The sequence below is a fragment of the Anser cygnoides genome, chromosome 2 (genome assembly GCF_040182565.1).
Source record: "Anser cygnoides isolate HZ-2024a breed goose chromosome 2, Taihu_goose_T2T_genome, whole genome shotgun sequence".
NCBI lineage: Eukaryota > Metazoa > Chordata > Aves > Anseriformes > Anatidae > Anser > Anser cygnoides.
Genome location: NC_089874.1, coordinates 93403144 through 93424973, shown reverse-complemented (window position 1 = coordinate 93424973; position 21830 = coordinate 93403144). Strand labels below are relative to the sequence as shown.

Here is a 21830-nt window from a genome sequence, read left to right as displayed (position 1 = left end):
GTAATGTTTGTACATCGACCGACTGGTCATTGCTGGGACTGCTGGCTTCCTGCTTTACCTGTGTGACGCTGCTTTTAGCCTCAATACATTCCCCCCAGGTCTGAAACGGTATTTGGCACTGCTTCTCCTTTCAAATGCCTTTCTTTTGTTCTCTTTGCAATTTAAACCCAACACCTTTCATTTATGTTTGTCTAGATAAGGTCCTGTAAGTGCTTTTAAATATGAATGTACTTCTCAATTTTCAGTGCTTCTAAAGCGGGGAGTAACACACACTTCAAAAATATTCCGTGGCACAGATATCCACATTTTCTGCTATACACAGCAAGGCTGGTGTTGCTCAGTTCTCTGACAGAAGCCATCGATGAGAGCAACAGGCCCAAAAGAACCCAGTTGTACTGATCAATATTGCACGCGCTGGCTACTAGATCTTTTCTGTCCTCAGTTTCCTGCTAAAACAAGCATATTTTAATTGTTCTGCATCATAAACTGCTGTTGATTGGGGTAATGCTGCACGATTCTCACGGCTGCCTTCCATCACTTTTGGTGTGACTTCCGCACAGCCTAGTAAGTGGGGTACCACAAACTAAGAAACAGAAAAGGGCCAGTAGCAGACAAAGGAAAAAACAAGGAAGGAAAAGGGTATCCAGTAGCCATCACGTGGCTAGAAGGCAATGAGAGAGGAGTCATTAATGTTTGTGCTAAACCTAAGCCATTATTTACTTTTCTGATGCTGACTTACTCACTAAGACACTTAGGTTTTGAAAATGGAATGCATAAACACTGCTCAGGAGAAATTAGCTGAGAAAAGTAACACCTCCACGTGCAGTGCGGGAATGCCTGGAGCACTTCTGATAGCGAGGGAGCCTGTGCTCCTAGGCAGTCATTCCCAAAGAATGCTAAAAATATTTGTGGGAGAGAACAAGCGAGTGAAATCTGACTTTCTAAGCTGGTGTCTGCTTATTTAAAGCAAAAGTGATCTTAGAGCAGTTCTACATGTTTTCTTTTCCTATCAATGTTCAGCTTATCTTATAAACACATCTTCAGTACGTACAGTAAGCTAGAACAGCCATTCTAAAACTCGGATACAAAGAGAATGTGGCTTGGATGCTTACTGGCATGAAGAGAGATATCCTGTCCTATTATTTTTTGTTCTGTGATACAGTTATAGCATTATCTGATATCCAGGGCTTTGAAGGATCTATTGTAAGCATGTCAAAGACTTTTAAAATTACTTTGTTTTTGTAAATATTAGATCACAAAAACTGAGGAATGAGTCCTACATGCATTCACTGAACAATGTACCCCATTGTTAAGTGATTTTTCCTGTTTGGAGCTGAAATTAAACTAGCGTTAATAATACCCTGCGTATTTATTCTTTCAATGAGAAAATATCTGTTCCAATAATTATCATTCCTATCGAAATGTGCATTCAAGATGCAGCTTAGGCGTTAGCTAGTCACCACGGTGTGCTCCTTGTGCACTCAGAGAGAAGAGGTGATCTTGTGCAATCCCCGTGTCCTTGGTGGAGCCTGGGTGAGGTGAGGATGTCTGTGTTGCTGGTGATCAGTGTCTCACCCCCCCAGCAACCCAGACGGTCTCATGCTAACGAGCTATGGGACGGGTCTGCCACGAAGCGCTTGGCAGCTCTGAGCAGAGCAGAAGAGCATCCCCACGGCAAGTGGTAACTCACCTGGGGGCCTTCCTGGCCCACCGGCTCACAGAGCTGAGTGAGGCTCGTGCTGCAGCTACAGGTTGGCGGTGGGGTACGCGAGTGATGGCACAGGCTGCGGGTTGGAGGCTAGTGATGGCTGACACTGAACTTGGGAGTCCACATTAAGAATGCAAACTTGACAGAAGCTAGACTGAGGCAAAGGTGGAGAAGAGGGAGGGAGGAAAACAAATCAGCAGCTTGTCCTAAGGAAGAGGACAAAAAGAATGGATAGAATAATCTCTGCCCACTTCCCCCTAAGCTTACTTTCAGAAAATCATGATCATTTCTGATGTCAGGAAGTAGTTGTCAACCCCCCGGCAAGAGCCTGAACCCTTCTTTGTTCTCCTTCCTCTAAAGGGTGACAGCCCTCAGTTGCTATCGCATACTCTCCTGGTACCTCACACTGCAAAGGTCAGTGTCCTCGCCTAGGGGCTCTTGCCTTGATGAAGACCATCTGGGTGTCAGAATGTCACTGGGCAGTGGAATTCATGCTTTTATAGCATCTTTTTATTAAAAAAAAAGTCTGGGAAATAAGTGCTTTTTTGTACTGATTAGTAATAATAATTATGTACTAACTAGCAGAGGCAGAAGAACAGTTGGGTTGTGGAATGGAGTACTCAGAAGTATAAAGTATCACATTTAAGAGTTACACAGTGATTTGGTTTGGTTCTGTTATACATACTTCTTAAGATATTTTAAACCACGTTTGAGTCCAACTTTATTTATGCTGACATTACTCCAGTGTAAATATTTGTGTGAAGCTGTTCACTTCCACAGTGCTCAGTACCACTAGCAGTCATGGTGATAGCAGCACTTGGTATTTTAACTTCCATTTTTACAGGTGGGACAGACTTCTTCATAGACAAGTGGCAAGCACATCTGCAAGGCAGGTTTGGAAGCTGGGATATCTTAGTACCTTTCCCTTCATTCATATGGCCGTTTCTTCTTCTGAGCCAGAGCAGTACATAAAATATATAGGGTAGGGATGAAATCCTTCCTCTAAATAAATTGATATAACTTGGACATTATGGTGCCGATCCATATCCTTAAGGTCTAAGTTATTCTGTTCACCAAACCAAATTGCTTACAAATTGGCAAACCAACAAATACAAGTATTTATCCAAATTAAAACCGTATGTTCATTCAAATCCATGTATCATCAACTACTTCCAGATGTAAATATCCATGGAGAGTTTTAAAGAACCTCAATCCTGCAGGCAGTTTCCGTCGTGATTCTCAAAACTAGAACCATTCAGGAGTGATACGCAACAGTATTTGGTCCTTTCAGGAAACAATGCTTGTTGCCTTCCTTAGAGCCAGGTATCCTGTAACCACATCTGAAGGGAGCATCCGAATATAAGCAAATTCTTCAATAGTACTAAATCTCAGCTTGCTCTGGGGATCTGTGTAATTTGCCTGAAAAAGAAACAATGGCAAAGATACTATTCAAAGAAAATCTCAAAATGGAATATTAAAAAAGCATCAAATTGTGAGACCAAAAACTACCGGGCTGCTTTTTGCAGGAACAGCACTGCTGTTCTACCACGTGACCAAAAGTTTCTTGTTTTTTTTCCTCCTCATGTCAAAACTTATGAGCAGTTAACAGACCCCTATAAAATCACATTAGAAATGCATTAAACATCACAGAGGGCTAGAATAGTCTCATACAAAACATGGTGCAAAAGGAATTCCACAACTCTCTAAACTCACCCTAGCAACTCTGTGCCTTGTGCAGGCTCTCACGAGGCAGCTCTCCAAACTGTCAGGCTGTTGCCAATAAATTACCCAACAAAGAGGCTGAATTATGGGTGCTCGGATAGCTTTGGACTGATTCTCTCTTCCTGCACACAACTTAGCTTTTAATTTACTTTAAAGTGGTTGTTGAAGCAAGGGAGTCTCAGCTTATGGCTCTGTGACTGAACTGATAAGAAATTTGAGCGGAATATTTTGCTTTGCTGCCGACGCCTGCTTTCAGAATAGCAGCCTGGCCAGCGAGCCCTGGGCAAGGCTCGTATCCTCTGCTACGTTTGGGTCTCGGGTGCCTGGGAGCGCTGCCAACCTCCTTTCCATCCTCTCCCCTTCCCTGTTGCTACAGAAACCTTGAGCTCGCACTAGCCCAGGGGCAGCAGAGGAGGCTGCGCTGAAGAAGGCCCGCTTCAGGGTAGCCTCCTCTCCAGGAGGCTTCAGCCTCCCGGGCAGTCACAGCACGCCAGCGTTATTCCAAAGTGCCTGCCAAGGCTCTGAGAGCGTCCTGTGTAACAAGAGGTGGTGGCAGGCTGCAAGGCACGGGCAGCCGCACTCTCTTGAGACACCGCTACCCGAGCAGAAAAGGCCAGGAAGGCCTGGAGCACTCCTCCCATCCACAGAGTTAAAGCATAGAGCCCTCTACCACTTTTATGTTGGAAAGGATCTGTTCAGCCACGGTAACAATCCACTTAATGATCTGGCCTGATAAGACTGAGAAGAAAATGAAGTGTTGTTTATAGCTTGACTCTTTACAAAGAAATGCTACAAGGTTAATTAAATGTAGTCAGCTAACAGTCAGGCCGTCAATTCATTTTCAAATAAATGGCAAAGTTAGGACATTAGGAGTAAATTTATCCCCGGTGGTAACTTTATGTCTACACCAGGTATACATTTATTTTTATTTCACACTTTAAATTTGGCCTTATGTACCTAAGGAAAAGCTGACCAAGTAGAATGCTTCTCAAATGTGTGGGATTCTGTAATAAACTAGACAAACAATATCTGCAATGTGTGTTGCGCATCAACCTAGGAGAAAAAAATTATGTCAGTTCTGAAAGTTCGTATTGGGCTGTACTGCCTGCACACACTAATGAATGGTAACTAACATAGCGAGTGTCAGTAATTTATGCTAGGCCTTCAGACTGAAAACAAACTTACCCCTACTTCAGCAGTATATGAAACAGAAAAAGTGAAGGTGATTTTGCAAAGAAGGAACTCTGTCATATTTAGAAACTAAGTCAAAGGCCACAGATGCATGTTCTTCAAATACAATAATTCAGTTATTTGAAGTTTGGTTTTTTTTTAATCTGTTTTACATTAAATTACTTTATTTTGCATGTTAATATAACTAAATATTCATCTTATAACTTTGGAAATAATACTTTTATTTTGCAGTGTCAATATAGTAGATAATAGCTTTTGAGTTCTGGGCTGCCTCACAGAGATAAATTGGCTGCTCTGCTTAGACCATTGGTAAATTTAATTCCATTCGTATTACACAGAGAAAGAGAAGAGAATCAATAGAATTTAATTGTGGCAGTTAATATAACTGCAGATATACTGATGAGAGTGTTTTAATACACTTCTCTTTTTTTGTACCTGCTAGGCCATTTAATTCTTCCCTAAATGAGTAATGCTAAGGAATTTATTTTACTTTTATTTTTTTCATGGGGAATCCAGCATCTCCATACAAAATACATTCTTACACAAATGCTTTCAGATTTTAAACAGAAAATACAGGGGCATTTTTCTTATACTAGTTTTCTGAAATATTCTATTACCCCACACATCTTCCTAGCAGGGAATAATCATGAAAATAGGCTCAGTGCTTCTTAGGCAACATTTCAGGATCAGCCATTTAGAGGACACGCTGCCTCAGTTATCTTTTTTAATACAAAAGATTATTTTAAACATGGTATTTTTATCGTAGTCTGGAGCAACGTCACAGGCCAGGTAAAATAGGGAACGAGCCACAGTGCGATTAGAGGATGGAAAATTTTAAAAAGTTGGAAGACCAGGGAAAAAAGGAAACAACAAAAGCAGCACTGAATGGAATCTTAGAGAAAGGAGGTTATTTATACTGAGCTGGAATAGTTAAAGTACATAAATCACTGATGGAAAGGAGGAGCTGGCAAAGAAAAACTGAGGAGCTGACAGGGTGAGCCATCTTCCAGTGGCTGAACGACCCCTTAGCTGGGAGGGACAGAGTCTTCACCGACACCTATCACCTGCATCATTATCTCGCTGTAGTTGCAACGACGGACTGGTTTTGAGATGCTGGTGCTGGAATGATTGTTTGGTTCCTTGGAGATGGGACTGAGACAAGGACTTAAGCTGTTATGCCTTCTGCCCCTCGTTAGACCTTCAGAGGTCAGTGCTGTCGCTGCAACTCTATCAGCAGCTGTTGTGAACACCACCAACCCTTGCAGAGCAACTCTTTAAGGGTTGCAGAGGAAAGAGATGAACACCATTGAGTGACTCTGTCTGGATTTTTTGCTCTTCTGGTGAAATCTCCTCATTATTATTTCACATATCCACCTACCCTCCCTCCCTCCATCTGCTGCATCTTCATACAGAGTAGGGGTACTGAATGCAGGGTGCCTCATTCAACTGACCCCTGCTCCTTGTCTGAAAATGAGGTGCTGTTAAAACCAAACAGTACTCTTCTGAGTACGAGACCATAAGTCTGCCTGGCTGGAGGGAGTTATTCTCCCTGGGTCTGTGAGCAATCTCTTCCATTTTCTGTTTGCCAGTTCATCTGCAAGGGAGATTTTGCTTTCTCATTCCCTCTTGAACACTGTGGGTTACCAGCCTTGATGCAAGCTACCCACTCCACTTCCTAATCATGCTCAAGAGCACAGCTGGGAACATGCCACCTCCTAGGTGCCTTTTCTAAATGCATTACTTAAAAAATAAAAAAGTCTAAGAAAGTAGATGTTGTCAAATGAAGAACTCAAATGTTAGGACTTGCAGGATTACAGCTTGCTCTATAGCTGTTCTTTGATCCCTTGCACTGTGTATCCACTATCAGGCAGTTCTTAATTAAGTGCTCACCCATTGTTTTCCCAACATGGACTTTCATCTAATTCAGTACACAGAATGCAAGGTGCTCACTTAGCGAGGACGTGTTTAATCCTTTGTTTTATCCCCACTGATGTCATATAGTGAATATTCCTAGCCGATGCACATTGCTAAAACCTCACTCTCAAGATAGAATTGTTAATTTTCTGAGAGCTTTTTTGTGTTAGCCTGCATCAACATAACACTTCTATATTTACAGGCACCTCTATGAGGTGGTATCATCCCTGTGAGGTGGGATAGTGCCCTATGGATTCAACTGGGGGAAGGGACCCAGAAATTCCATCTTAAGGCTATTTGAAGTTACAGAGTTCTCAATATTGTAGTTATGTAGCATAGCCGTTACTTAACACTTTCCATAGTCCCAAATGCAACCTTCCCATTCATTTCCATTACAACAAACTCATACAGGCTTCTGCAAAATAAATCACTAAAGGCATCTGAACATGAGCACTCACAAAATGAAGTTATGCTGTTACCAACACCTGTTTTGTTTTAAGTAAAATTATTCATGTCACATAGGAACAGTGTCAGCAGCAGATACAAAATTTTTGTTGGGCAGAACTCAATGACTTTACTCATGTTTTGTGCCAACAGAATCTTTTGGGAATTCAGGTGCCAAATTGTAACTACCAAGACTTTTGGAGCATGTGCAAACCATAACTAAGTCAAATGTATTTTTTTTTTTAACAAAACCATGTTAAAGAGCCCATCTGTGACACACAGGCTATGCATCTGCCAAACACCAAGTTCCAGCTCTGCAGCATGGGGATATTCGAAATTCTCAAAAGTCCATGCCAAGTGTCTGTCTCAGGCTGATGTGTTTGAGGGAAAGTTTGAGAGTAACATTTTTTTTAGCCTGGGCCAATCAATATAATTTTGCCTAATCTCATTCTTGGAGGTTGCTGAACCATCTTTTTTTTGAAATTTTCCCTACAAGATATAATGAAAAAAGAACAGCCTCAGACAAACATTCAGCATGGAAAGTTTCAGACTGTGCGGTTAACGCTTGGTAAAGTTAGAAGTGAGGGAAACTGTGGGCCACCAGCTTTCACTGTAACAAAGTAAAAGAGTCGAGAATGATGGGGACCAGTGCAGATTCCCAAGTTGGGGAAGTGGTGTGATAGGAGGCACCTGGCAGGACAAGGTATTTAAGCCGTCCTGGCATCTATTACAATCCCGAGGACTTCGTGATGTAAGGACAGTATTGGGGGCTTGGCCGTAAATCACAAGACAACTATTAAGTGCGAGGCTGAATGGGAGCCTCAGCATGCACATTTTTTCCAGAAGCATCTACCAGGTTTATTTCGTTGTGGAAAGCGAGATGCCAATTTTGAAGAGAAAAAATAAGATACTTACTGGAAGTCCTGAAATATCGGAATATTTCTTGGCAGGCTTAAAGGATGGAGGAGCATCAATACTAAAATCTAGAGAGAAACAAAGGGATAAGTTCAGTGTGCTACATAAATTTTAAAAGGAAAACACAAAATGTAAAGAGGTAGCAAATACTTCTTTAAAACCGGCTTTACTTTCTGAGGTCTTTATTAACTAGGAACATTAAGGCAAAGAACTATGAAGCAGAAATTACCTCTGAAAACACTTAGCCTGCTAGTACTGTAAACAACAGCCTGTTTCTGCTCACCTCACTAGACCAAGAGTTCAGTAAACAGAACTGCCCTCCCTAAAAGGAAAAATGCCAGAGAGCTATTTGAAATGTGCTGATTTCCTCCAAGTCTTAATGAATTCCCTCAGTTATTTGCAAAGAATAGCCATTATTGTACACATGCTGTATGTTAAGACCAGGAAGCATCGTTCAAGATTGCTTTTCTGGATTATACTATTTCAGAAAAGCAAAGTAATCTTTTAAATCAAGTAAATCTTTAAGCATGTACCACTTTAAGCCCAGTCAATGACCTAGAAAATTGTCTGAATGTTTAAATTAACTGATGGAAACTGCTGTTCTGTGGTGCCCTTTAGATACCAAGTCTCATTCATTTATGAGATACAACTTTTTAAAATATGACTGGTACATTTAAATTGCTAAATCCCCAAATTTCAATGTTTACAAAAATGTCTTGTACCTGGATCATTTCTCTCCTCCCTCCCGATCTCCCTTGTACCTCATCCAGCTGCTACGATAAACTGAAATGCTCCCTCCATATCAAATGTTTAAATCTTACTCCCATAATTCAAAAGACACTAATGCCACAGACGGCTGTTTTTAAATGCGCAACTGAATTTCCTTTGCCACCATCTTGAAAAAAAAAGCCTTTAAATTTACTGTTGCAAATAAAACCTACTAGAAATAGCAATGTCAACAGATTGTTGGTTACAATAGCCAGCCACACACAGTAGCCTGCATTTTCTCTAACAGTTGCATCTAAAATACTTCCAAAAATGGCAAGTTATTTTTGGATAAAGCAAAATGTATATTTAAAAAAAAAAAGTATATTCATATGATCAATTCTGAGATGCCTAAGTAAAGTTCTGAGTTGCTTAAGTAAAATCTGAGGATCAAATTCTGCCTCCAGCTACATTCAATAGTACCCTACGAGTCATCTTGAAGTACGTCGAGATTAAGAGCACTGCTGTAGCTCGGTCCTGTCGACATACGCAAGCTCGCTGTAATCTGGAGCGCTAATAGTGTAGTTTCAGCTGTGCTGAGCTAAGTAGGGGATGTAGGACTTAAGTCTCCCAAGAATCTGGGATAAGGAGCTGGATAGGAAGCTTGGGCTGAGGTCTCAGCTACTGCAGGGATGTGGCTAGCAGAATCTCACAACAGCTCCCATACAGCTAATGAAGCAGCAGCCACCACACCTTCAGGAGACAAACGGGCTGTATGCAGAGGAGGTGGCTCCTTAGCAGTGAAGAGGTGACAAAAACCTGATGGGAATAAGGAGTTTCTGACTTGGTTCCGGTAAATACAATTCCTTCATAGAATTCCCTCCCCAGATGTATCCAAACTTTTTCATGGCACTCCAAATTATGTCTCCCCCTACTTTCTGCTTGGCACTGGTGAGTGTGGTTGGACGTCTTGAATGTCCCACTGGACCCTGTTCAAACAGGATATTGCATACACTGATGCAATAATTTAGGTTTGTTTTAAAGAAAGTTATTTGTATGGATTTTATTATTTATAAATACATGCAAAGCATCTAAGCAGCTTACAGCTAGGATCATTTAGTTGCCATGGCAATGCCCTTTCAGAAGCAAGAATTTGTTTTAGGTTCTTCCAAGTTCTGTTCTTCTTGCCAGCTGCTGCTCCACCAATGCCGGAGTGCTAGAATTAAAAATATGGTGTTCAGAGAAAAAATAAATAAAGAATACTATTTCAGAGCATGACACTTCTACTTTATAGTCTTTCTGATACATCTCCTCTTGTCATGAACCGTTCCTTATCCTCACTTATTTCATCAGCAGGCTAATATACTGAACACTTAATCTTGGTCGCAAGAAAAACAAAGCGTTTTGGACTGTGTCAAAGCTACTATGTTTAGGATTAACTGAAGAAAATGAAAATCTGCTTTTTACATGGAAATAGAAAACCTATGTGGTTAGGTTTAGCCTGAGATTACAGGATTCTGAACATCCTTTCCATCCTATTAGAACTTATTACTATGGAGTTGTGTCTAAAATTATGATTACACGGCTCAATTTTCTCTCTCCTTTTTATGGCATAGTACAGGTGCAGCTCTAGCTCTTGTGAGTTATCTGTAACTGTGGAAAACACAACTGATCTTGCAAAATGTAATGAATACTATGAGAAGCTTTCTAGAAATTTTATTTTTCTTTCAAATGACAGAAGACAGAAGAATAGAAAAGGAGTAATAAATAGAATGTTGGCTGCCAAGACAATTTTACATTTTGAAAGCTACGCTAACAGAAGGCTTGCTACAGGTACTATAATGGTAGTTTCACTTATCAAATGGGATTGCTACAGGGTAATTTATTTATGTCCCTCCAGAGACAGAAGATGCACAATATACTGTACTACTTCTAAATGATCAAAGGACACAGATTTACAGCTTCACTTCAGAACAGAAACTGTTCTTGGAATTGGGGAGTTGTTATCTCTGTTAGTAATTACTACCTGACACATCAGTCTCATCAAAACCCAGCAAAGTTCTGCTAACACACTTCTGCTGTGATTAGTTTATAAATTAGGCTGCTGTATTGCTGAGAATGATAGCAGAAGGGATTCAACGAGAAAGCTTTTTTTCCATAGACGTAAGATATATTCAGAAAAGATGCTCATAAGCTTATGATGTTATCAGTTTTTGGCAATGCACATCCGATACAGAAAGTACATGCAAATGTTTGCTCTGAGAGCAACATCTTAGTAATCTATAGATCATTGCAAATAGAGACTGCTGGAACACGAGATGGAAACAGATGTACTACCATGTTCATAATTCAAATTCATTGCATGAATTTTTCCCCAAATCACTGCATAACGATTTTTTTTCAGTCATCTGTTTTTTCGAAAGCTGGTCTTTAGGGCCTGATCTGAAGCCCAGTGAAGCTGGGAGGAAGCGTCCACCTGACCTCAGCAGAACATGGATCAGACACACAGTTTTGCTACTGGTTTGATTCTCTTTGCCTTAATGAGAAAAAAAGTAGGCACTGTCCTCCGTACAGTTAACTACGAGTCAGTGTTTGCAGAGTGATCTACAGAAGGTATCTGTGTCTGTTAGGGGTACGGGTGAGGTCAGTAAGAAGGAAGCACATTAAGAGATGCATGTTACTTGACTTATTTTCTTCCGTTTAAGGCATATTGGGCTGGAAGGATGCAGAAAGTCATCCAAGTTACTGCTACCAGTTCATACAGACAAAAAGCTAGTAAAACATCAATACATTTCTTCTCAAATTAGCTACTGAATTGGGGAGGATAATTTAATGTTACTGTAACTGCCTATTATTTCTGCAGCAGTTGTCAAGGGCCTTGTACATTTGTTATCATCTCAGGCATGCAGACATTAGTATTGCCTCTTTGGAAATGGTGATGTCCCTCTAAGAAAAGACGGATAGCAGGCCTTATGGCTATTTAAATCCTATAGGGAAGCTATATGGAGTGCCCCTGGGCACAAGTGGAGATTTTCCAGTAAGCCCTGTTTCTCAAAGATGCTGGTGCTCACTGGAGAGTTAGAGCAAGCCAAGTATGCAGTTGTTTCTTTGAATGCTCCTCTTGTCCTCTTGTGCAAAGCAGACATAGAGCAACTTGAAAGTCAGAGATGAATTTTACCCCCCCTGCCAAACCCTTGCTTAGTGAGCGGTGCGATGCCTGATTACTCAGGTTTTATGCTGCGGGATATTGTCTCTTATTCATACAAAATTAAATCTGGGATAAAATCCTGCTTTCTAAGTACTGGCTTAGGACCAGCAGTCTGAGAAGTTTGCTTGCCTAGAAAGCATTTGTACAGTGTGCCAATGAGTTGGCCCTGGCAGAGCGAGATATTAAAAACAAACCCAGCAGTGATAGCACCACTAGCTCTAGTCTTCCTTCAACTTCTCCCCCAATTTAAATCTCACATTGTTTTAGCTGCCTGTATTTCATCAGTTGTCAGGGTTTTCATGACTTCTGAATGCCGGAAGGCGAAGCTTCTGGGGAGCACAGAGTGTTTGCTTCTGAATCTAGCAATTACTGCAAGCGCAGACACCGCAGGTCTGCTGTCGTTTCAGGGACTGGGAGAAGAGCAAAATGCCAGCTGCTAATGACTGTGTGGCTGACTTTTAGTTCAACTATTTTGCAACCTCCCTTGGCTAGGAACTGGGAGATGGGATTCCTACATTTACAGGGGTATAAATAGTGCCTTTCTAGCTCTGTTAGTTTGTCAGGTACCGCACCATAAAACTTCTGCACATACCTTGAGCTACCAGGTTCTCTGGCTCTGTTCCACAATTTAATATAATGGTTCTCCCTCTGGATGAGTGCCATTTTCGTGTTATAATATAATGTGCACATCAGACCATAGTGTGGCATGGACTGGAGGTCAATTTCTTCAGAACTGCCGATCTTTTATTTGGCTGTTAACCTGACTTTCTTAATATTTACATTAGCAATATGGTTAAATAGAAATCTAGCTAGGGTTTTATTTGAAGAGTTTGGAATTTCAAATTGTTAAAATAATATACTTACGATGAATTTTGGATCTTTAAATGGTAATGGCTTGACGGCTGTTTCCACTGATCCTGCGCTGGAGTCTGTGTTCAGAAATTTATTTTCATTCATGGCCTCTCCACCTGCACTCTGAAGAAAGAATTCAGTCTTACTGCTTGTTACTCTGAGCAACTTTAACCAGAGACCGAGCCATTTGCTTTATTACCTACCTGTTGCCTGTTTAGCTTTTCTGTCTCTTTTGAATCTTTAAAGATGCCAGCAGCAGGGAAGCATGAAACAGAGTATTTGTCAAGCAATTTACAGCTGACATACAAAGGGGAGGAGGGGAAAAGAGTGGCCAGAGCTTACTGAATAAAAACAGCATCAGTTTCATTTCAGAATTAATGAAAGCCCTCTCTATTAAGTGCAAGACAGCATATGAAACCAGAAACAGCAGAAGTGTGCACTGGATTTGTTTCAGAGTGTTCAGTAATAAAACGTTAACAGTAATAAAGAGAATAAGGTTTATAAAAAGTTGTTTCTTTTCAAGGCTCTGCAGAATAGCTGAAGAATCAGTTTATTCTTCATCCCTGACTTCAGTCATGCTTGAGTGAGGATTGAGGGGAAAAAAGATTTTATTATGTATATAATTTTTTCATATACAAACCTCACGAAATCTGCATGGGTACTGGTTGGTGTTTTCTAGGCTTTTCTTTATGGTTTATTTGTTTAGCAGGAAAAACAGTGGGAGAATGTGTGTGTGTGTGATTGGAAAGCTCAGAAAGTCGTGTGGTGGTCCAACCAATTTCTGATAGTTCTGCATGGCTGACTCAATGTGTGTTTTTGTTTGTTTGCTTTGTTTTCGTGCCCTCTAAGTCTCCACGCTAACCAGAACTACCCCTCTGTACATACTCCAGTGTGCCTAGTGAAATCCCGATCTATGCTGAAGCCAAGGAGAACTTGGCCATGGAGGCAACAGTAGTTCAATCAACAGGATTTCATACTTCGATTCTTTTGTCTTGAGGAACAAAAAGCTTTGCTAAAAGCTAGATCAGTATTTACTGAACAGATGGTTAAAATGTTTCTCCACTTTACCTTCAGATGGGTAATACTTATAACAAAAAATGTTTTCCTGTGAAAACCTGCATTGTAAAACCTTCTGTGTTGATATATATACTCTTTCAAGTAGGAGGAAAAAAAGGATCATTATTATTACTGAATTACAGGAGTACCCCTAGAATTCGAGACTATACAGCAAAGGCCTTGAGCCGGCATATCTTCTCCACGTGATTACAAGGGAAGTGTTTGTGTTCGCAACCACATGCACAAGTAATTACAGGATTAGGAACCCTGCAAGCTGAGCTCTACTTTGGGGAACTACCAGTTAATTCTACATTGCCTGTTTTTAACATAGCAAAGAGAGGTCGTAAACATTCAAAGTAAAGAAGTTTTTAAGTAAAATAGCCATGTTTCTAATGCCTTATTAAAGTAAAATATATGAATAGGGATGATCTGTTTCAAAACCATGGTCAGTCCTCTGTAAACCCATACTACAGGGGATACTGTCGCAATAACATCAGTGAAAGCAATGCTGAAGTCTGTAGCTTAAACAAGACTTCCCTTGCTAAAGACAGTATCAAAAGGCAATGGCTGTCACAGAAACAAAAGAAATGCAGATGGATGTTTAGAAACATGTGCATTACGTGACAGCAAGCAGAGAAAATACTGTCTTAAGCGACCCTGAACAGAATGACTTTATACAATGAATTGCTTGGTTTCAAACTACATTCTTGCACATGCATGCTCCCAGCACTTTGGATTTCAGCAGCTGACATTACCCTACAATTAATCTTGAGGAAGACGAGGCTTGAGATACGAGATTATTTTTGATGAATAAATTATCTCTGATACTGTTCATTATCAGTGTAAATTCTGTAACTGGAGGAGTCGGCACTCACAGTTACTCTTCAAAGTGTTCTCTCCTTTAGTTTGGTCAGTCTTACAACAATCCTACGGTTTCTGATAAATTACTTCATCGCTTTCACCCCTTCAATGATCTTCTACATATTCTCTTTATGAACAGGCTTTGAGCAGCATTTGAACAATTTCTCCTAACAGTATCTAGTATCTGGGGACAGAGTAACTAGAAATGAATAAACAGCAAAGGGCGAGAAGCTTCCTTATACACACAGGCCTTAATTTCTGCAGCTGGGTACACATTTACATATTACACTCGCTGTCCTCAGTGATCTTTTCTCTGTGGATTGAGCGCTAAGCTTGCTGGCTTGCTGGGAAGGAAAGTAAGGAACTGCTCCTGGCAGGACAATTCATGAATGTAAATTCTACACGTAGTTTCTCTTCCGGACTAGCCCCTAAGGATTTCAGGTATTAGAGTCGGGGTAACTCATGGTGCCGGCCACAAGTTCTGGATTTTGTTTGTGCACGGTAGCAGAGCCAGCGGGCTCCGGAGCAGCAGCTGCTGCTTTCGTGGGCCCCACAAATACCCAAGTCATCCCCCGGTCCCATGGGGGCACACGGAAAGCAGCAGCTACGGGATCTCCCCTGGACACTTTGAGTGGTGGTGGCCTCTCCAAGGCAGAGGGGGCAGGTGTAGGCATACCACTGTGGTATGCAATTGATGGCAAATTAGGGAGCCCGGTGGCAGACTGAGAAGCAAATAAGATTGAGCACTGTGATCCCAGTTACATGCAGGGAACTGAGATAAAAGCCATGCTGCAGAGGCATGCCAGTTCGCTCAGTCAGCACGGCTTGTATGAAAGCTCTGATTTACAGCGGTAGCACTATGGACGAGAGATACTCAGCTAATGTGCTTTTCTTTCTAGAGAAACATTAAAGGGTTCGGCAGGAGCACTGCTTCCAGAATAACAGACTGCTGCACAGAGGAGTGAACTCCTGCAAGTACGGGGCTTTGAAATGCTGTCAGTGCAGCCTGCAGATTCTCAGCTGATAGCCTCGGCAGTTTTTCAGCCCCAAACTGGAAGTGCCTGAACAGCCTACAAATGGTTGTCCAACCTATGTTTTAAAATAATGGGATTTAAAGCGTAAGAAACGTGATTTAATGCTTCAGGTTAGTTGCTTTTTTTTTAAAAAAAAAGCTTTTTAGGGGGGAAATGCCAAATGAATTTTAACCAGTATGGATCTATCTGTATACTGCAAGACCCATCCTTCTTGCAAGTGAACAATGCACTGATAAACACAAAACATTCTTTAAAGCCTGAAAGAAGATTTCTCGGTGAACAATTACTGTAAAGTAAATGTGGTCTTTATCTTTTAACATTGAATTTAAACTCTCTCAGCTGTGCTTGTTTGCCTGGTCATTTAGTTTGTACGATGATTGTTCATTCTTCACTGTCATGCGCTGGGGCAAAAAAAACAGGAATGAATTCAGCTCCCCTTTGTAGTCCTTTTAAGAGATTGTGGTTTCATCAGCACAGTGAGGAAATGCATGTCACCAGGGAACGTGTACTGCTCAATGTGTGCTGTAACCCGGAGTCACGTGTGGGGTAACTTCCCCTTCCTGCTGAATTCACAACCGCTCTCCAGCACATTTCCACGACCCAGCCAGCCACTTAGCTAGCTCCCCCGACCCCACTGCCCTAGCATAATCCCAAATGCTTTGCAGTGAGGCTGAAAAGAAAGTGTAACTGTGGGCTGAAACTCCTCATAGCTTCTTTAAAGCTTCTTTTTTTAATTGATCTTGTAATGTAAACTGCCTTTACAGGGAACTTGATGTACACTTCAAGGAGAGAGACAGTGAAGAAACTTCCAGTGTGCTCTTCAAAACTAAATCGTGTCTTTTAAACAGTGGCTATATGTAACTAGAGCTGCAGGGAATGTGTGCTACAGTAGTCACTAAGCAGCCTGTATTCCTCTGCAGGCTGTTGAAGGCTTTAACTGCAAATACTTGGGAGCGTCTTCACATTTCCAGGGTGCATCTGCCCTGCCAAATGCAGGTGTGATTTCAGTACAGCTGGACATGCTTACACTAGTTTTACTCCAATTAACAGTAAAAAACACTGCAGTAAAGGCAGCTGCTAAGGCCGTGAGTAATTACGGTCAGTCAGGCATCCTTTCTCATCAACCCTTCCTCTGGCTGCTAACCTCTGTGGCAGTCCATGCTGCCACCACTTCCCGTGTTACCTCCCTCTGCCTTCCTCCTCCTCCTCGCAGCACCCTCCTTAGCCAGGCATAAAGCACCTTTGACTGGAATCGCGTGTTTTAAAAGGCAGACAGCAGGTCAAAGGCTTCTTATAGGAACACTTGTGCAATTTTATTCCTTCCATAAAGTTGTATTTATGTGCTTTAGCTGAATTTTAACCACAACCACAGTGTGACAGCTTGGCAGCCTTTTTCACTATTAATAGATGTTGATCCTCCTGGGACAGAGTGGAGCAATAGTGGAGGTGTTTCTCCCGTTTTGCATTTCTTTTCCTAAGGCCATCTATCAAGTTTTCAGTGCATGCCAGTTGGGTGGGAGACAGCGAAACGTCTACAGAGCAAAGACCTGTGGCAAATACTCCAGTCCTAAGAGGTTTGTTACAGGAGCAGCCAAGCGTGGAGAAGAGACCCACGCTAAGCTTTGCTACCTTAGCACTAGTTTCTTTTGAATAAAGCCAAACCCCAGGAATGAGTCTAGTTTGAGCCCCCCCCATATATGCTGTCTGTACCGGGAGAGAGCTCATATTGGGAGGCTGCCTATTCACATAGTAGCTTTAATCTCAGGTTTTGGTGGATCTATTAATTTTTTCAATATATTCTGTTCCAAATTCCCTACCGCAGATGGATTGGTTTTCACATGATTTCCAAAGCCTGCTCCATCTGTCTGGTTTTATTTAGGGAGAGGACAAGCAAAACTTGTAGACCACAGAAGTCAAGTTCTTTATTTTGGCTACTTGCAGGTAGAATCAGCACTGTGGGGTTTGGTACGGGCGTCTGTGATGGGACTGAATAACGGGCAGAATTAGCTCATGAAAGTGCTTGTCTGAATCATTACCTTTTTTTTCCCCCCAAAAAATATTAAGACTGTATATTGGGATAACTGATTTATGCTGCAGTATCATTTCCTATCTATTTATTTCCAGATTTTATTTTGTAATTTTTTTTTCATTGCTTTAGACTAACAGGATTTAACAAAGTGTAAAAAACAAAAAATATGAAACAGCCAAATTTTGAAAATCTCAATTTGTGCATTTCTGGCATCCTATCAGTGCATACCATGCATGTCATGCCTTAGAAAGAAAATGGATTTGCACACTACTAAGGTTCAATATGATCTTCAGTGGCCATTCTTCCTAGATGTTACAGTTTTGCATGGTAAAGCAGAACCTAAAAATAGAAAGTAAACTGAACAGTGTGTTGGTAAAGCAAAAATTAAATGCATAAATAAATTCTGTAAGAACTGGAAAGGAGTTTCTAGTTTAAGGGAGCAAAAGCAGTTTGGTAGGCTGATTTTCTCTATCTGTTTTCCACAAATCATTCTTTAGTTAGTTTTATCACTACAATGAGGAGAGTAATTGTAGATGAAGGTGATCATCTGTGCAGTTTTCTGGGTTGGTATTGCTTTGAAATCCATTTTCTCTGTGTTCAGTATTTCCAGTTCTCTGGCTTTGTCTTACTGTGATGACTGGGGGGTTGTAGGTTGCTACTGAAAAATAAGTGATAAGAAGGGTCTGGTTCTAAATCAAGCCCTCGAAGTTGGTGATAATTTTGCCGCAAGCACCCAGTTTGGCTTGCTGAGGAACCCACTTTTCTCCAACCTTTATATGTGAAGGTCAATACTTCAATTATTTCTACTTACTTTTGGCAGCTGATTTTCACAGTAATACCACAATGATGATTTTCATTTCATTGACACAGTTATTTTAACTCAGCCTCAACACTGTTTTTTGTCTGTTTTTTCCTGTAATAGGTTACTTTTAAAACAGCAATATCCAACTTGTAGCACCTTACTCGTTAGCTTTAAGTTCTGTGACATCCTGATGAAGCTGTGGCATGCAGCCAGGGAAGAAAATGGTAATTTATAGAAATAGATGGATAATACCTGTATTTTCACTAGCAGCCAATTATGGTGAGTGAAAATGCCGTGTGGAAACAGAGCACAGATGTCACGAGATGACAGCAGCAATGATACGAGCAGACTTTTCAAAATTGGGAGTAGATTTTGAATGTCAGCTATTTAACAGAATACCAGCTAATATTGTGCATACGGGAACATATATTAAGCTGTTTGATTAATGTGTTATCTCTCACTGTGTAACAAGCCTGGCACAGGCTCTTGCACGTTCTGAATATCTAATTCATTTAACTTTGCATGATGACATGACAGGAGCCATTAAAACATGAGCGCGTACACTCTGACAGACACAAATGCAGCTCTTTACGTCCCTGGGAACAATCCACAGAGAAAGGTGTCAGACTTGGACGTGGTTACACTCGAATTAAAATGATAGCTAAAAATTTCTCATCACCTATGTTGGTAGAAGAGTATATTTTTGAAAAGAAACTCACTGAAGACTCAATAACACTCACTCGAACATCAAGATAACTCTCTCCATCTCTGTGACAGAAAGGTTTGGAGATGGAGATGGAGAGAGTTGTTCAGTACCACATATAAACATGTCTTCTCCATCTGGTTGCATTTTACTCGTTCTTGGATTCAGTGGGAAAAACATCTTTCCCTCCTCCTTTCCACACACTAAAATGAAGCCTGATACAATTTCCCCAGCCTTTTCTCTCTCAGCACTCTGGTACATGGTAGTGTTTTAGGAACATTCGCCCTTCAAAGTGATGAAAAGATTTCATCTGCTTATTTTGGGGTAGGACAAAAAAGATTTCAGCTTGGAACTGTTAAATGCCAGGAAGCAGGAAGGAAAAAAAAAATCCTGCATATTCACAGCAAATTTTGTTCCACAGGGTACTGAAGAACTCGATTTACTAAACCCAAGAGAACTACAGTGCCAGTCAGTGCTCCTGATTCCAACCAGCTCGTACGGTGGGCACTATGTTCAGTCAGGCTTACAGCATAAACGGGGAGAGAATCCACCGAAGTCAGTAAGTTTCAGTGTTGCCAACTCTTCCTAACAGAAAAGACAAGGCTCAGGGTGCAGGTTTCTGCTTCCACTGACATCAGAAGTAAAACCCCAAGGGCCTGACAACAAAAACATCTTTGTTGAAATTATGATACTGTCGTCAGATGCTGCTTCTGCTTTAATTCATAAAGAAAGCTGAGGGAGGGTAGTTAAAAATAAAGAAAATAAAGCTCAAAATGAGATTTTTGAAGTTGTTATAATAACAATAGTTTACAACTCCAAGTCCATCTTACTAAATGTACTTCACCTTCTTATAAGCATTCTCAGAGGACTTCCGAGTCCCATGTTCCCCTGCTTTTCCATGTGAATCACAAAATCTCCCCTTTGGAAGGCAGCAGTTCTTCCCTTCTAACTTGCTGAGTATTTCCATTGAACATCGAGAGTTAATCAACTATTCAAATCAACTCCAAACATAACAATAAATGTGGCAATAATCCAGCCTGTTGGGTGTGTAAAAGGGGAGGGGAGGGGATGTTAGAGGCAGGACATGGACAAAGTTTCAACTGCAATCTAAGTCAGTAAAGATGATAAATAAAGACATATACACTGGCCAGAAAGCAATCCTTACATTATGCTCTCCAACTTCCACAGCGCTGTTTGGAGATGAGTTAAAACATCTTCTATTCCAAGTGCCTTAGAAAGGATGAATAAAATCTTACTCATGCGCTAAAAGATTGGCCTGTCACAAGGTGATGGATGGCTTTTCTATGTTCTCTGTAGGGCATTTCAATACCATAGACTCCAAGGGCTCTTGATTAAAAGGCGACATTCTCATTTAGGGTCCCGTCACTGCCTGAGCTTCAAACCATTATCATTCACCTGCACTGGCGCTTCTAGTGACAAAATACTTACCAAAATGTATAAAATACTAATTACTTTAGTCACTTTGATAGAGGTATAAAACACCCTAAAGCAAAGCTCTATTACACTGTGTGAGGGTTTGAATTCAGAATTAAAAATGCAGCCAAAGGGAGGGTAAGATTTTAATTACATTCCCGCCTCTCAAACATTGCTTGAAAACCTAGAAGAAAAAGACCTAGCAATTTTGTGACACAAGAACTGCCATTGTACTGGTGCTGCTCACTTAAGGAAAAAAAAAAAACATCCAGGAAAACTCAGATTGACTTTATCCTCTTCAACATTACTAAACTTTCAAACACAGAAACAGAGTAACAATCTTCAGTAAAAGCTTTGATTTCTTCTCAAGAGATTTCAGATGCCAAACATATTTTTCCATTTAAAAACTTTCAAGCACTATGATGGACAAAGTTTTATAACTTACAGATATTTTAAGGGAAAAAAATAATACTATTTTCTATGGGGAAAAGCCTCAAATAAAATGTAATTGGGACGCAACTGTGAATAGCTGCATGCTATCCCAGAAAAGTGTGGTTTAATTTGCATTTGCCACAGAGCTCCCTTCGGCTTATATAATTGCAAAGGATCTCTCACTTTCAGATTTCATTTGGTGGACTGGGACTAGTCCTTGTTTATAACGTTTGACAGTTTTCTTTATTAAGAAAATTTTAACTTGGACAAATTCGAGAGCTGAATGTCATGCTGAAGCAGCTCTGGAGCTAGAAATTTCCGTATATATGGAATGAAAAAGCATGTTAGTTCATAGTTTCACCAAGAGTAAAACTGAGCCCAGCGAACAGAATATTTTGATTCCCCAAGAGAAAGAAATCTTACAAATTGATGGACATTACATCTGAAAATGTATGGAAGTATAGTAGCAAGAAAGACTAGAGTAAATCACAATTGATTTTTTTATAAAAACTGACGGTACTTTCTCTATCAGAAAAAAAAAATCAGTTCAGTCAAGGACTTTGGCTAAACTGCATCTTAAAGTTTTAAAATACATCATTCGATATAGACCAGTTAAGGTCAAAGAACTTCAGGAAGAAAGAATGGAGGATTACGATATGCTCATGTGCTGTTATCGCTGTAATGCTGCTCAGGGAGCATATCAAAACCCCTCTGTCAAATAACAGGCTTCAGCCAAGGTACGAGAAGAATCCAACTCCATTCATCTACAACATGCCTGAACCAGAGGCAAGGAAAGCAGAAAGATACCAGCTCCTATGGC

At 40.7% G+C, this 21830-nt stretch overlaps 1 protein-coding gene across 1 annotated transcript in view; it reads right to left on the bottom strand.

Annotated features, from left to right (window-relative positions):
• Nucleotides 1–2412: 2412 nt before the first annotated feature.
• Nucleotides 2413–21830, bottom strand: part of INO80C (INO80 complex subunit C) — a 31486-nt gene continuing 12068 nt past the window's right edge. The window contains exons 2-5 of the mRNA XM_048077473.2: nt 12672–12782; nt 9704–9815; nt 7895–7962; nt 2413–3127 (exon numbers count right to left, since the gene is read on the bottom strand). Coding sequence (XP_047933430.1) covers nt 2996–3127; nt 7895–7962; nt 9704–9815; nt 12672–12782 — 423 coding nt within the window. The 3' untranslated portion in view covers nt 2413–2995. The remainder of the gene's footprint in view (nt 3128–7894; nt 7963–9703; nt 9816–12671; nt 12783–21830) is intronic.